The sequence below is a fragment of the Chiloscyllium plagiosum genome, unplaced genomic scaffold (genome assembly GCF_037043375.1).
Source record: "Chiloscyllium plagiosum isolate Xiang-an unplaced genomic scaffold, Cpla_swu_hap1 HiC_scaffold_45, whole genome shotgun sequence".
Classification (NCBI taxonomy): Eukaryota; Metazoa; Chordata; class Chondrichthyes; order Orectolobiformes; family Hemiscylliidae; genus Chiloscyllium; species Chiloscyllium plagiosum.
This window is the reverse complement of record NW_028270183.1, coordinates 54,876-72,155: the sequence shown is the minus strand read 5'-3', so window position 1 is coordinate 72,155 and position 17,280 is coordinate 54,876. Positions and strand designations below refer to the sequence as shown.

Below are 17,280 nucleotides of genomic sequence, written 5' to 3'. Positions count from 1 at the left end.
CCTCCTACACCAGAGGCAGCCCCAGACACACACCTCCCAGCCCCAGACACACACCTCCCAGCACCAGAGGCAGCACCAGGCATACACCATCCAGCAACAGAGGCAGCACCAGACACACACACACACCAGATTATACTTGGGAAGCTTGTGAGAGTGATCTTTGTGAGCACGATCCCTCCCTAACATTTAAATGCTCATACTCCTGACTAAACCATCCTCCTCCTTCAGTCAGTAGAATGTATTTTCCTTATCTAACCCACTGTTAGATATATTTACCACTGAACTTCAGAGAACAGATTCTTTTTCACCTCAACAAATTAAAAATTTCTCTACCGCCTCTGCTGCAAAGGGTTGATATTTTATATATATATTTCCTTTTGGCAACATTATTCAAAAATACATGGGAATCCCCATGTCCACTGATGACATGCTTTCCTTGCTCATCCCCTCTAAGGCCTATGTTGTCAGACTGCTTAGCAACACCATACTCCATATGGGGCTGGAAATTCTGCTGGACTTTCTACTGATGAAACATTGGGAAGATTGAGGTAATTGTCATCACATACCCTGTTCTCTGGTCACAGATTCCACCTCCTTCCGTGGCCACTATTTGAGACTGAGTACATGAAATTGGAGCAAGAATGCCCTTACAACCTTATGATTTGGAGATGCCAGTGTTGGACTGGGGTGTACAAGTTAAAAATCACACAACACTAGGTTGTAGCCCAACAGGTTTAATTGGAAGCACGAGCTTGCAGAGTGCTGCTTTTTCATCAGGTGGTTGTGGAGTACACGATTGTACGACACCTGATGAAGGAGCGACGCTCCGAAAGCTAGTGTGCTTCCAATTAAACCTGTTGGACTATAACCTGGTGTTGTGTGATTTTTAACTTCTTATAACCTTAGTGAGCCATGAATTCAGTAACAGCAGGGCATGTCCCCACCTCAACTCCACTCCACTCTCCCTTCCTGTTTCCTTATACCCCAATAATCATTTGATCTCAGTCTGGAACTCTGAAATTCTCCTCGATTCAGTCCTTAATGAGGTGACCTCTATCCTGAAACTATTATCTATTCTAGTAAGGGGAAACAGCCTCTTAGCGACTATCCCATAAGGCCCTCTTAAGAATTCTATTCCTTTCAATATCACATCTCAATCTCTGAACTGGGCATTCATAACTTTGGTGTCTGAGCTTCTAACTAAAGTCCACTCCATCACCAAGACTCCTTACTTCCACTCCTAACATGACCTTACCAATTTGCTGCTGTACCCTCATCCCACCTTTCTCACCAGAGGTGTCTACACCAATATCCCCTTGCTGGCTGACCATCTTCCATAAATTACACTTTTTTTTGATTGTTAAAAAGTCCTGTTCATGAGTCTTCCTTGTGCTTTTTAGCTGACATTATCTCCTGATGTTGAGATATATGGACTTAAAAATTCTCAACCTTGTGTTCATACACTTCCCCATCTCTCTAAAGTTCTCCAATCTAATGCCCTCCAAGACCTAAAAGCTAATTCTTGTCTCATACACATTCAACAACTCATTGGTCTCACCTTTGCAGGCTATGCCATCAATTCCAAACTCTCAATTTTGAGTCCCAAATCTCTATCTTCCTATTGCTTTTCTTCTTTAAGGACCTCCTTAGAAAACTCTCTCTTCCAGCAGGTTTGTGGTCATCTGACATAATATTTTATGCTTTGCCTCTATAAATCTTGATTTTGCTTGTCTGAAATATCTTGCAATGTCTATGGTGTGAAAACTGCTTTTTATTGCAAGTTATTGTTTGTTTGTATATGTGTCAGCTGTATATTTGCAGGAAAGCCATTGCAAGTCCCTGTGATTTTTGAACTGTACAATGTGTTTGGGAGACAATTTATAGAACATTGAACATTACAACGCAGTACAGGCCCTTCGGCCCTCGATGATGCGCCGACCTGTGGAACCAATCTGAAGCCCATCTAACCTACACTATTCAGAGTTTTGAGATTTGTAGCTCAGGTTGAGGTTCTGAATGGAGGTTTGCTCACTGAGCTGGAAGGTTCGTTTTCAGATGTTTCATCACCATACTAGGTAACATTTTCAGTGAGCCTGAAAATGAAGCGTTGGTGGTGTAGCCCACTTTCTATTTATATATTTGAGTTTCCTATGGTTGGTGACATCATTTCCTGTGGTGACATCATTTCCTACAGTGATATCATCTCCGGTTCTTTTTCTCAGGGGGTGGTAAATGGAATCCAAGCCAACGTGTTTGTAGATAGAGTTCTGGTTGGAACGCCATGCTTCTAGGAATTCTCGTGCGTGTCTCTGCGACATCTAGAAATCGCAGTTTGTTGTTATTTTCCTCCTCTTTAGTGAATTTTATGCCAAATTCACAAACCAGGAGCCCCCTTCAGACCCATAGTCTCACATCCTGAAATACCAACTTACAGATTGGTCAAGGAGCTACACCAAAGACTAAAACACTTAGTAGAAGACTCACGCCACTCCATCCACTCCACCCAAGACACCAAGATAGAAGAGGATGCAATAATGGTCTCCTTTGACATAATAGCCTTGTTCACATCCATCAATATCAACCTGGCTAAGGAAACACTGACTACATTATTAGAAGAACCAAAGACACATACACCAAACACCACCAACTTCATCAGAAAGGACAGTATTGTCAAGCTAGTGGACCTATGCTTTACCACCCACTTCACCTTCAGCAACAAAACCTACTGACAAACCAACGGAACATCCATGGGTATCAGGGTTCTTAGCAGAGGCAGTAGTGCAGAGACTCGAACAAACCACTCTGCCAACCATCCAACCCAAACTTTGGGTCCGCTACGTGGATGACTAAACAAAACAAATTAGAGGAAACCTTCAAGACCATCAATAATATCCTTCCAGGCATAAAATTCACGAAAGAGGAGGAAAACGACAACAAACTCCCATTCCTAGATGTCACAGTACAGTGAACAGCCAATGGAGAACTTCAAACCAGCGTCTACAGGAAAACAACACATACGGACCAAATATTAAACTACAGAAGCAATCATCCCAACATCCAAAAATGAAGCTGCATTAGAACATTATTTCAATGCGCCACCACACACTGCAGCACAGAGGAACTACAAAGAGCAGAGGAAAATCACCTATACAGCCTGTTCAAAAAGAACAATACCCAATGAACACAGTCTGCTGATTTCTCAGTAACAAACCCAAACAAGCAGACAAAACATGTCCAGAAACCCTAGCCACTCTCCCCTACATCAAAGACATCTCGGAAATGACTGCCAGACTACTCAGACCCCTTGGCATCATGGTAGCCCACAAACCCACCAACACACTAAAACAGCAGCTAATGAACTTGAAAGACCTTATACAGACAACAAAGAAAACTAATGTCATTTACAAAATACCTTACAAGGACTGTAACAAACACTACATTGGACAAACAGGCAGAAAACTAACTACCAGGATACATGACCATCAATTAGCCACAAAACAACATGACCCACTCTCACTAGTATCCTTACATGAGGAAGGACACCACTTCGACTGGGACAACACATCCATCCTAGGACAGGCCAAACAGAGACACACACGAGAACTCCTAAAAGCATGGCATTCCAACGGAACTCAATCAATAAACACATTGACTTGATCCGATTTACCACTCCCTGAGGAAAAGAACAGGAAATGACATCAGCATAGGAAATGATGTCACCACAGGAAATGATATCACTGGCCCTAGAACACTTAAACATATAAATAGAAAGTGGGCTACACCACCTGTGGTTCATTCAGAGGCTTACTGAAGATGTTACCTAGTATAGTGATGAAACATCTGAAAACGAACCTTCCAGCTCAGCGAGCAAACCTACATCCACTACACTATTCCATTATCATCCATATATCTATCCAATGACAATTTAAATGCACTTAATGTTGGCAATTTGCAGGCAGGCCATTTCATGCCCTTACTACTCCGAGTAAAGAACCTACCTCTGACATCTGTCCTATATCTATCACTTCTCAATTTAAAGCTATGTCACTTTGTGCTGGCCATCACCATCCAAGAAAAAAGGCTCTCACAGTCCACCTTATCTAATCCTCTGATTATCTCTATTAAGTCACTTCTTAACCTTCTCTCGAATGAAAACTGCCTCAAGTCCCTCAGCCTTTCCTTATATTTCTTCCCTCCATACCAGGCAACATCCTGATAAATCTCCTCTGCACCCTTTCCAATGCTTCCACATCCTTCCTATAATGCAACAACCAGAACTGCATGCAATACTTTAAGTGCGGTCACACCAGAGTTTTGTACAGCTGCAGCATGACCTCATGGCTCTGAAACTCAATCCCTCTACCAATAAAAGCTAACACACTGTACGCCTTTTTAACAACCCTATCAGCCTTGGTGGCAACCTGCAGGGCTCAATGCACATGGACACCGAGATCTCTCTGTTCATCTACACTATCAAGAATCTTACCATTAGCCCAGAAGTCTGCATTTCTGTCACTCCTTCCAAAATAAATTACCTTACAATTTTCCGCATTAAACTCCATTTGCTATCTCTAAGCCGAGCTCTGCAGCTTATCTATGTCCCTCTGTAACCTGCAACATCCATCCACACTGTACACAACTCCACCGACCTTAGTGTCATCGCAAATTTATTAACCCATTCTTCTACGCCCTCATCCAGGTCATTTATAAAAATGACAAACAGCAGTGGGCCCCAAAACAGATGCTGTGGTACACCATTAGTAACTGCACTCCAGGATAAACATTTCCTTTCACCCTCTGTATTCTTACAGCTAGCAAATTTCTGATCCAAACGGCTAAATCACTGTCAATCCCATGCCTCTATTTTCTGCAATAGACTACCATGGGGAACCTTATCAAATACCTTACAAATTCATATACACCACATCAAACGCTTTACCCTCATCCAACTGTTTGGTCACCTTCTCAAAGAACTCAATAAGGTTTGTCAGGCATGACCTAACCTTGACAAAACTGTGTTGATTATCCCTAATCAAATTATTCCTTTCTTGATTATTGCAAATCCTATCTCTCATAATTCTTTCCAACAGTTTACCTACAACCGAAGTAAGGCTCACAGGTCTATAATTACCAGGATTGCCTCTACTCCCCTTCTTGAACAAGGGCACAACATTTACTTTCCTCCAGTCTTCTGGCACTATTCCTGCAGACAATACTGACAAAGATCAAAGCCAAAGGCTCAGCAATCACCTGCCTGACTTCCAGAGAATCCTAGGATAAATCCCATTCGGCCCAGGGGACTTATCTATTTTCACACTTTCCAGAGTTGCTAACACTTCATGAATCTCAAGCCGGTCTAGTCTAATAGCCCGTATCTCAGTATTCTCCTCGACAACACTGTCTTTTTCCTGTGTGAATACTGATGAAAAATATTCATTTAGCGCCTCTCTTATCTCTCTGGACTCCACAGACAACTTTCCACGATGTCCTTGACTGGCCCTAATCTTACTCTAGTAATTTTTTTTTATTCCTGACATACCGATAGAAGCTTTAGGGTTTTCCTTGATCCTACCTGCCAAAGACTTCTCATGTCCTCTCCTGGCTTTTGTAGCTCTCTCTTTAGGTCCTTCCTGGCTAACTTGTAACTCTCAAACGCCCTAACTAAGCCTACATGTCTCATCCTTACATAAGCCTTCTTCTTCCTCTTGACAAGAGATTCAACTTCTTTAGTAAACCATGGTTGCTTTGCTCGACCACTTCCTCACTGCCTGACGTACATACTTATGAAGGACACAGAGTAGGTGTTCCTTGAACAAGCTCCACATTTTAATTGTTCCCATCTCGTGAAGTTTCCTTCACCATCCTATGCATCCTAAATCTTGCCTAATCACATCATTGCCTTTCCCCCAGCTATAACTCTTGCCCTTGGTATATACTTATCCCTTTCCACCACCAAAGTAAACATAAACAAATCATGGTCACTATCACCAAAATGTTCACCTACTTCCAAATCTAACACCTGGCCAGTTTCATTATCCAGTACCAAATCCAATGTGGCCTCGTCTCTTGTTAACGTAAGTACATACTGTGTCAGGAAACCCTCCTGCAAACATTGGACAAAACTGGACCCATCTAAGGTACTCAAACTAAAGTATTTCCAGTCAATATTTGGACAGTTAAAGGCTCCCATAACAATTGCCCTGTTACTTTCGCTCGTATCCAGAATTATCTTTGCAATCCTTTCCTCTACATCTCTGGAACTATTCAAAGGGCTAGAGAAAACTCTCCAGAGGGTGACTTCTCCCTTCCTGTTTCTAACCTCAGCTCAAACTACCTCAATAGACAGGTTCTCATCAAATGTCCTTTCTGCCACATTAATACTATCCTTGACGAACAATGCCACACTTCCCCCTCTTTTACCACTATCCATAATCTTACTGAAACATCTAAATTTCAACAGAGGAAAATACAAATTTTTCTTCAATATCAGACACAATCAATCAGTTTAAAACAAAAGCAGGACGTGTGCACATTTGTGCTTCGTGAACCTTCTGGACTGCAGTGTTGTAGACCCATTATATCCCTGATCCGGTGTCGAGTACCTCTAATATCCTGTACCTGGGCTCCTCTCCCATTGGTATCCTCAGACCCAGGGTAGTGTCCCTCTACTATCTTGTATCTGGGATCCTCTCCCCCTGGTATCTTCACACCCAGGGTCGTGTCCCTCTACTATCCAGTACCTGACTCCTCTCCCTCTGGTATCCTCATACCCAGGGTTGTATCCCTCTACTATCCAGTACCTGGGCTCCTCTCCCACTGGAATCCTCACACCCAGGGTCGTATCCCTCTACTATCCTGTACCTGGGCTCCTCTCCCCCGGTATCCTTACACCCAGGGTCATGTCCCTGGGCTCCTGTCCTTTTGGAACCTTACAACTGGGTTTGTAATCTCTGGCACCCCTGTAAGTAGGCTGCTGCCCTGATATGTTCATCTATATTCACCTGGGGGGTCATTTCCCTCTACCTAGAATTGTGCCTGTCTACTGTCCTATATCCAGCATTGTGCCCCACTAGTGTCTTGTTCACCTCCCCGAATTGATCCCCTGAACCCAGGGGCCGTGTCCCTCCCTGTGCCCCTGCACCCAGGGGCTCTTCCTCTCTACTCAGGTTCATGCCATCTATATCTCTGTACCCGGGGTTGGGTCCCTCTAGCATCCTGTTCCTGTGTTTCCTCCCATTTAAGGTCCTGTACCTGCTGTCATGACCCTCTATGCCTCTGAACCAGCATTGGATGTCTTAAGTTGATTGATTAAATGCAGAAGCAAAGGGTGTTACAGAATGCATCCCCAACTTACCGCTGATTTACAAATGGTGTGGACAGCTCAGCAATCAAGCGAAAATTAGCAAAATATGGAAGGAGGCCTCGTCCCTATAAAGCAAACAAAGTGATACAAATAATCTAAGATAAGGATGATAAAAAGATAGAATGGATTGATTTCTGAATCTGTTCATCATTGATGATATCTGATTAACCTTTCACTTACCAGCACATACTGGTACGCATAGAGTGCTGCCAAATGGTGACTGAGGAAAAAGCTATCGCCCAATGTCTTCCAGTGCCAGACAAGCAGCATTAAATCTGCAATGAGAGCAGTAGTTGAAATGGGCAGAAAATCCAGGGCAAAATGGACAAAGCTAGTGACCAATCAGAATGCAAAGCACAGAAACCAAACAGATTCAAAATCTGCAGTGCCAATATACAAGCTACAGATTTCTAAAAACAAATCTTTCTTTTAACATCCATCCTGGGAGCACTTAATTGAGATAGTGTACAGTCAGTTTTAATTTCAGTTTGAAAGAGTATAGGAAGCTTTACTCTGTAGCTAACCCAGTGTTGTCTTGTCCTGTGTATGTTTGATGGGGACAGCAAAGGAGGAACTTTACTCTGTATCTTTGCAGCTGTATAGAATTTTGGTTGGGCCACATTTGGAATATTATAGTGTGTTCTGGTCACCAGAAGGATGTGGATGGAGGCTTTGGGGAGGTTGCAGAAACTGTTTACTATGATGCTGCCTGGTTTGGAGGGTATTAGCTATGAGGAGAGATTGGACAAATTTGGTTTGTTTTTACTTAAATGTTGAAGTGGGGGGGGGGTTACCTGACAGAACTTTACCAAATTATGAGAGGCATGGAGAGGATGGATAGTTGGAGTCTTTCTCGCAGGGCAAACAAGTCAATTACTAGGGGACATAGGTTTAAAGATAAAAGGGGGCAAGTTTAAAGGAGATATTGAGAGGCAGTTTTTCTTTTAAACACAGTGTATGGTAAGTGCTTGGAATGCACAGCCAGAGTTAGTGGAGGAGGTGAATACAATAGCAACATTTAAGAGGTATCTTGACAGATATATGAAGAGGCAGGGAACAGAGGGATTCGGACAGCAGAGAAGCAAAAGGTTTTTGTTTAAAAAGCCTTCGTATGTTGCTGCAGTCTTGGTGGGTCAAAGGCTCTGTTCCTGTGCTGTACTGTTCTTTGTTCTAACCATGTGTCCCCCTGGGAGTGTCAGATGGGGATAGTGTAGAGAGAGCTTTACTGTCACTATTAAAAGTATAGAGGGACGTTTATACTGTATATAACTCTATGGCGTACTTCTCTTGGGTGTGTTTGATGTATGCAATGTACAAGACACTGTACTTTCCGTTTAAAAGTGTAGAAGAGCTTTACTTTGCATTAAACCCTGTACTGTACCTGGCCTATGAGTGTTTGATGGGGAAAGTGGAGAGGGTGCTTTATTCTCTATCTAACCCTGTGTTGTCTCTGGCCTGGGAGTGTTTGATGGGATAGTGGAAAAGGAGCTTTGTTCTGTATCTAACTGTGTGCTGGACCTGGCCTGGAGTGTTTGCTAGGGACAGTTTCAAGGAAGTGTTATTTTCAGTTGAAAAGTGTAAAGAGGGTTTTATTTTCAGTTTAACAGTAGTGGGAGTAAGATTCTATCTTTAACCATATGCAGTTCCTTTCCTGGGAGTATTTGATGGGGACAGGAGATTTGTTTTCAGTTCACTTTCAGTTCAAGAAAGCAGAGGTATTTTTACTTTCTGTTTAAAAGAGCAGAGAGTTATACTCTGTATCTCATTCCTTGAAAGTGGAGTCGTAAATAGGATAGTGAAGGAGGCGTTTGGTATGCTTGACTTTATTGATCAGTGCATCGTGTATAAGAGTTGGGAGGTCAAGTTGGGGCTGTGCAGGACATTGGTTAGGATACTATTGGAATATTCTGTGCAATTCTGGTCTACCTGCTAGAGGAAGAATGTTGTGAAACTTGAAAGCATTCAGAAAAGATTTACAAAGATGTTGCCATGGTTGGAGGGTTTGAGAGGGAGAGGCTATACAGACTGGAGCTATTTTCCCTGGAGTGTCAGTCGCTGAGGGGTGACCTTATAGAGGTTTATAGAATCATGAGGAGCAGGAATAGGATAAATAGACAAGGTCTTTTCCCCAAAGTGGGGGTCTCCAAAACTAGACGGCATAGGTTTTACATGAGAGGGGAGAGGTTTAAAACAGACGTTTTCACGCAGAGGGTGTTACGTGTACGGAAGGAACTGCCAGAGGAAGTGGCGGAGGCTGCTACAATTACAGCATTTAAAAGGCATCTGGATGGGTATATGAATAGGAAAGCTTTAGCGGGATATGGGCCAAATGCTGGCAAATGGGACGAGATTTATTTAGGGTATCTGGTTAGCATGGACAAGTTGAACCAAAGGGTCTGTTTGCGCGCTGTGTATCTTTAGGACTCTATCTAACCCTGTACTGTCCCTGTCTTTGAGTGGTTGACGAGGTCAGTGGAGAGGGAGCTTTTCTCTGTATCTAACCCGGTGTGGTACCTCGCCTGGAGATGTTTGATGGAGATAGTGTGGAGGGAGTCCACATTGTATATGCCTTTGAGGAAACAATGCAGTGGGAGTAATTATCAGTAGCGTATAGATTGAGATTGATTTGCTGAAGAAAGAGAGTTAGAGTCGTTTGTTCAAACCCTGACTGGAAGCGTGTTCTGTAATACTCACCATTAATCAAGTAGCCTGAAGCGATTGCTATATTAAGCTTCACGAGTTTGGGATCCCCCCTGTAAGACACAAGAGCAAAGACTTCAGTTTAAACATTCTGTCGCTGCTTAACAATTGAATCAGCGTCACTTGGAGGCTGAATAACTTTGAGTGGCTCAATTATGGATTCTGTCATTTGTGAATTTAAGTATAGCATGTGAATTTTGCTGATTCAGTTGTTCAACAGTAACAGAGAGAGTGTTTAAGTTGACGTGTGTAAACAGTATAAGGATACAAAAATCAATTGGTAACATTCTGAGAATAAAGAGAAATGGAAGCCTTGTGTGAATCTGATTTCCTCGTGCCTCATCACAAATTGCTTTCGGGCTTTATTCCTATTATATCCACAATGACAATACATGTCTGTCTGTAAGCGAGGCCTCAAACTAACCAGGATCTGAATCAATGCATGGGATCCTCGCTGCTTAGATTAGATTACATTACTTACAGTGTGGAAACAGGCCCATCAGCCCAACAAGTCTACACCAACCCTCCGAAGAGCAACCCACCCAGACCCATTCCACTGCATTTACCCCTTCACCTAACACTATGGGCAATTTAGCATGGCCAATTTACCTAACCTGCACATTTTTGGACTGTAGGAGGAAACCCACGCAGACATGGGGAGAATGCAAACTCCACACAGACAGTTGCCTGAGGTGGGATTTGAACCCGGGTCTCTGGCGCTGTGAGGCAGCAGTGCTAACCACTGTGCCACCCACTGCTGCTGACTGGGATGCCTGGAGGATGACCATCAGCAAGGGCATGGACAAAGAAGAGCACAAATGAAACAACTAGATGGAAAGGCTACTGACAGAAAAGAACATTGATCGATGATAGGTCAGTGCGATTGAAGTGTGTCCACTGAAGAAAGGACAGCCACGCATGATTGGCCAATTCTGTCACACTACATGGCATTTAATCCAGAAGTGGCATTCACGCAAGTGCCGTCCATCAAATCCTGTGATGGATGGATGTGGTCAGTTATATCCCATCAGTCATCATTCATTCCCATTGGATTGAATATTTTTCATTTCCCAGATGTGGGCTGATGCTTCAGGGAGAAGTCCTTCAAGTGGCCAATGAGTGCGTTCAATGTAAGTTGCCAGTGCTATCCAGTTAGGCTCAGTGCCCGAGTTTCAGGATTGTGGTTTCAAGGCCCATAGTGGACAAAAGTTGGCATTTCACTTGTGAGCCTGAGCTGTCTATTCAAAGCCCCAGCAGGATTGAAGGACATAATTTGAGCTTACAGCAGAGTTTAATCATCTGTGGAGACCAAGGACTGATGCAGGAACTCTGCTGATTCTGTAGTCACTAGGGGACGATGTTGCTTTGCATCACATCAAAACCCAGAGTCACTGGGAAACTATACTCTGCATTACATCAACACCTAAAGTCACTGTGGGGCAACACACTCAGCATTGCTTGTTACAATCAAGTTGGGAGATGGTGAGATAACATCTCTCTGCCATTCCTGAGTCTAAATTTAAAAGGAAGACACTATTGCCAATTTAATTAATAAAACTTTACTGTATATACTTTGGTGCAACCAGTAAGCCAATCAAATTCCTTCAGTTAACAAGCAAAAAAAACATGCAGTCATAGAGATGTTCAACACTGAAACAGACCCTTTGGTCCAACCCGTCCATGCCAACCAGATATCCCAACCTAATCTAGTCCCATTTGCCAGCACTTGGCCGATATCTCTCCAAACCCTTCCTATTCATATACCTATCCAGATGCCTTTTAAATGCTGTCTTTTTACCAGCTTCCACCACTTCCTCTGGTAGCTCATTCCATACAGTCACCAGACTCTGCGTGAAAAAGTTGCCCCTTAGGTCCCTTTTATATCTTTTCCCTCTCAACCTAAACCTACATCCCCTAGTTCTGGACTCCCCGACTCTGGAGAAAAGACCTTGTCCATTCATCCTATCCATGCCCCTCATGGTTTTATAAGGGCACCCCTCAGCCTGCAACATTCCAGGGAAAACAGGCCCAGCCTATTTAAACTCTCCCTGTAGCTCAAATCCTGCAACCCTGGCAACATCCTTGCAAAACATTTCTGAACCCTTTCAACTTTCCCAACAACTTTCTGATAGGAAGGAGACCACAACTGCATGCAATATTCCAAAAGTGGCCTAACCAATGCCCTGTACAGCTGCAAAATGACCTCCCAACTCCTGTACTCAATACTCTGACCTATAAAGGAAAGCATACCAAATGCCTTTCTCACTATCTTATCTACCTGCGACTCTACTTTCAAGGAGCTATGAACCTGCACTCCAAGGTCCTTTTGTTCAGTAACACTCCCTAGGACCTTACTATTAAGTGTATAAGTCCTGCTAAGGTTTGCTTTCCCAAAATGCAGCACCTCGCATTTATCTGAATTAAACTCCACCTACAACTCCCCAGCCCACTGGCCCATTTGATGAAGATCCCGTTGTAATCTGAGGTAACCCTCTTCACTGTCCACTACATTTCCAATTTTGGTGTCATCTGCAAACTTACTAACTATACCTCCTATGTTCACATCCAAATCATTTATATGAATGATGAAAAATAGTGGACCTAGCACCAATCCTTGTGGCATTCCACTGGTCACAGGCTTCCAGTCTGAAAAACAACCCTCCATCACCACCCTCGTCTTCTACCTTTGAGCCAGTTCTATATCCAAATGGCTAGTTCTCCCTGTATTCCGTGAGATCTAACCTTGCTAACCAGTCTCCCTTGGGGAACCTTGTCGAACACCTTACTGAAGTCCATATAGATCACAGCTACTGCTCTGCCCTCATCAATCTTCTTTGTTACTTCCTCAAAAAACTCAATCAAGTTTGTGAGACATGATTTCCCATGCACAAAGCCATGTTGACTATCCCTAATCAGTCCTTGCCTTTCCAATGTAAATCCTGTCCCTCAGGATTCCCTTCAACAACTTGCCAACCACCGACGTCAGGCTCACTGGTCTATAGTTCCCTGGCTTGTCCTTACCACCCTTCTTAAACAGTAGCACCACGTTAGCCAACCTCCAGTCTTCTGACACCTCACCAATGACTATCGATGATACAAATATCTCAGCAAGGGGCCCAGCAATCACTTCTCTGGCTTCCCATAGAGTTCAAGGGGACACCTGATCAGGTCCTGGGGATCTATCCATGTTTATGCATTTCAAGACATCCAGCACTTCCTCCTCTGTAATATGGACATTTTGCAAGATGTCACCATCTATTTCTCCACATTCTATATCTTCCACGTCCTTTTCCACAGTAAACACGGATGCAAAATACTCATTTAGTATCTCCCCCATCTCCTATGGATCCATACAAAGGCCGCCTTGCTGATCTTTGAAGGGTCCTATTCTCTCCTTAGTTACCCATTTGTCCTTAATGTATTTGTAAAAACCCTTTGGATTCCCCTTAACCCTATTTGCTAATGCTATCATGTCCCCTTTTTGCCCTCCTGATTTCCTTCTTAAGTATACTCCTACTGCCTTTATACTCTTCTAAGGATTCACTTGTTCTCTCCTGTCTATACCTGACATATGCTTCCTTCTTTTTCTTAACCAAACCCTCAATTTCTTAAGTCATCCAGCATTCCCTACACCTACCAGCCTTTCCTTTCACCCTAATAGGAATATACTTTCTCTGGACTCTCATTATCTCATTTCTGAAGGCTTCCCATTTTCCAGCTGTCCCTTTACCTGTGAACATCTGCCCCCAATCAGCTTTTGAAAGTTCTTGCCGAATATCATCAAAATTGGCCTTTCTCCAACTTAGAACCTCAACTGTTAGATCTGGGCTATCCTTTTCCATTACTATTTAAAAACTAATATAATTATGGTCACTGGCCCCAAAGTGCTCCCCCACTGACACCTCAGTCACCTGCCCTGCCTTATCTCCCAAAAGTAGGTCAAGTTTTGCACCTTAGTAGGTAATCCACAGTCATTCCCTATTTTCATAATATTTAGGGCTCATGCAATTGCTCCTTCTCACGTAGCAGTCTGTTCCGCTATTAGTATAAGAAAATCATCTTTTTTAAACCTAACAGCTTGGTCATTGGGCTGTTGACTCAGTCTCCTTTCAGAAGCTGTGTCCCTCATAAAGGTAACACTTTAGCTGTAGGCCAGTAATCTTTTGCTATGCAATGTATTATTTTCAAAAAGTTCATAACGAAATCACATTAAGCCAAATCGGATAGCCGAAAACTTCAGATGTGGTGAAGTTGTCAGTCATTCCCATTGAAATAAAAGCAAATATAATAGAAGGATGCCCATGATTAGTCAAAGTTCTGAAGTGATAACTCTGGATTGGCTTGAACCATCACGTGACCATGCTAATCAACTGGGGTGGGGTAGGCCATACAGCTCAAAATCACTGGCAGCCATCAATCCACAGAGATCTCTCAATGAGACCCTGCATATATTACAAAACCTGAGAGAACAATAAAAATAGCGTGAATGGGACCCAAAGTGAAATTGAATGTGGGAAGTGGAAAACTGTGACATGAAGCACAAAGCAGACATTGCAAACGAGAGATACTCCACAAAGTTTATCAACTATGTTGAAGTAAAGGACGAAAATCTTGTCACAGTTCAGCAAGCAAGGAAAAGATGAAATTGGCTGCCTCTCTAGCAAAGGCGTTCTGCAAACATACTTCTAGGCAGTTTCAGTAGAGAACATTCCAGTCCTCAGTCCAATCCCACTGGAAAGGGCTGTCAAGGAGGCTTGGTCACAAGGAAGTCATCTTCAGGGAGGGGAGGCTGACAAGTGTCAGACCACGCACTCACCTGGAGCTTCAAAGGCCATGGGATGCTCCAGGATTATGTGCTGCAGGATGAAAACACAGAAAACAAGTCTGCTACAACAATAAAATGGCAAATTACATTGCACTTGTCTGAAGATAGCTCACTCTTCAGATCTATTGACCAACGTTTTTCAACACCCTTGTTGTAAAGGGCAGGTCATTGTAATGTGTCAACATATTTAAAAATAAAAATATTTTTCACATTTTTACTATTTCACGGTGTCCTCATTGTTTTTGATATACAGCTCATTTGTGGACAATGCTGATTTGCTTAAGGACCTTGTCAACGATCTGAAAACTCCACTTACCATGAATTTGTGGGTTGGACCCCTGCAATTTGACTTACTATGATTTTAGATTACATTTTTAAAAATATAGATATTTTTATTGAAGAAAAAGGGAATTCTTTTAAACATTTTTTACAAACTTACAAAATAACACAAACAAACACAAATATACCATTAAATATTAAATAAATAATAGCCAAAACACAACAAACACAAAAAAGAAAAAAACCACTCAACTAAGAACTAATCTAACCTACAAATAACCAAAGCATATAATCGACTATCTTACATTATGCAAAGAAAAACATAGTAATTAAATAATAAAGCACATGCTCAGAATGAATTAACATCAAGTCATAATAAAACCCATATTCATACAGGATTCTTCTCCCCGGCAGCCCCCGGAGCAGCCAGAACCACTACCACACCTAGATGAAAGCCCTTGACAGTATGGCCAAAATATCTGTATCTATATAGTTCAGGAAGGGCTGCCATATTTTATAGAATAATTTATTTTTTTGGTTCACCATATTTGTTAAGGAAGTCAAGGGGAATACATTCCATGATTAACCTGTGCCAATTCGAAAGTCCTGGAAGGCCCTCAGCTATCCAATTTACTAAGATATTTTTCCTTGCACAGAAGGAGAGAATGGAAAATAATTTCCTCCTGTGCACATCCAGGGAAGGCAGATTCAGAAAGCCCAGGAGAAGAGATACTGGATCTACTCCAATTTCCGCTCCCAAGATTTCTGTCAGCACATTTGCTATTCTGATCCAGTATTTACGGATCTTATGACATGTCCATAAGCAGTGTGTGAGTGTGCCCACTTCTATTTTACATTTAGGACACATTGGAGATGTTCCTGCCCTAAAGTTTGCCAATTCTTCCGGTGCTGAGTCCTATGGAGTATCTTTAGTTGAATAGCTTGGGTTCTATTACAAATGGAGATCTTTCTGGCATTTTCCCAGATATCGTCCCTCATTTCTGAAGGGATTTCCAACCCCAATTCCTGATTCCATGTTTTAAACAATTGTTCCATGTCTTTCGATACTTTGTTCTGTACTGAGTGATAAAGGTTGCTGACTGACCGAGGGTGGACCCATTGGCCATAACACTCTTCTTTCCCTATCCGATTTATAAGAGCTATCTAATAATGTGGTATCTCGAATTTGGAAATATCGAAAAAGGTCTCCATTAGGCAGTCCAAATTTCTGGTGCAGCTGTTCAAAAGACATCATAATCTCCCAATCGAACAGATCCCCTGAGCAAGAAATACCACTGTACCTCCAGACCTTAAATGTAGCATCTGTGTGCCCCGGTTGAAAATCCCATGCTCCCACTATAGGAGTATAAGGAGGTTTTTTGTGAATTACCCTTGTCATGCCGCATTATCTTCCAAGCTTTAACAGTATTTAATACAATAGGGTTTTTACAATGGTCCATAATGACTTTCATCTTACCTAAAAATAAGAGATTAATGAGGGGACACTTTGCTTGAGAAGCCTCAATGTCCAGCCAGATTGATTGCAGGTCACACGAGACCCAGTCGGCTACGTAACTTAATACAGAACTCAGCTGGTACTTCCTAGAGTCTGGAAAATCCAGTCCTCCCCTTGCTTGTGGGAGCTGCAGCTTCTTTAATTTAATAAGGGGCCGTCTATAATTCCAAATGAAAGAATCAAGCCAACCGTATAGTTTACGCAATGCCAGCCTTGGCAACAGCACAGGGAGCATTCTCATAGGGTATAGGAGACGAGGCAAAATATTCATTTTAATTAGAGCTATTCTGCCCAACCAAGATATCGGGAGATTCCCCCCCAGCGTTGAAAGTCCTGCCTTATCCTCTCTAATAGGTGCACAAAATTAGCTTTGTACAGCTGACCAAAAACTGGGGTGACAAAAATCTCTAAATATAAAAAACCCTCCTGAGAGCACCAAAAGGGAAAGCAAGACCCGTTGATAAACTAGACGTAGTAGTGAAGCCACCCATCGGCACAGCCTCTGATCTTGTGAAATTGATTTTGTAACCTGAGAATGCACTGAATTAATTAATTACTTGGATCAAGCTGGGCATGGATATCAAAGGATTACTAAGA

At 42.5% G+C, this 17,280-nt stretch overlaps 1 protein-coding gene across 3 annotated transcripts in view; it reads right to left on the bottom strand.

Moving 5' to 3' along the window:
- Positions 1-17,280, bottom strand: part of LOC122540170 (TLC domain-containing protein 4-B-like) — a 41,874-nt gene that overhangs the window by 1,316 nt on the left and 23,278 nt on the right. For all 3 annotated transcript variants that reach the window (XM_043675501.2, XM_043675503.2, XM_043675502.2), the window contains exons 4-6: positions 10,058-10,116; positions 7,544-7,638; positions 7,355-7,428 (exon numbers count right to left, since the gene is read on the bottom strand). In XM_043675501.2, the coding sequence (XP_043531436.1) occupies positions 7,355-7,428; positions 7,544-7,638; positions 10,058-10,116 (228 nt within the window). The remainder of the gene's footprint in view (positions 1-7,354; positions 7,429-7,543; positions 7,639-10,057; positions 10,117-17,280) is intronic.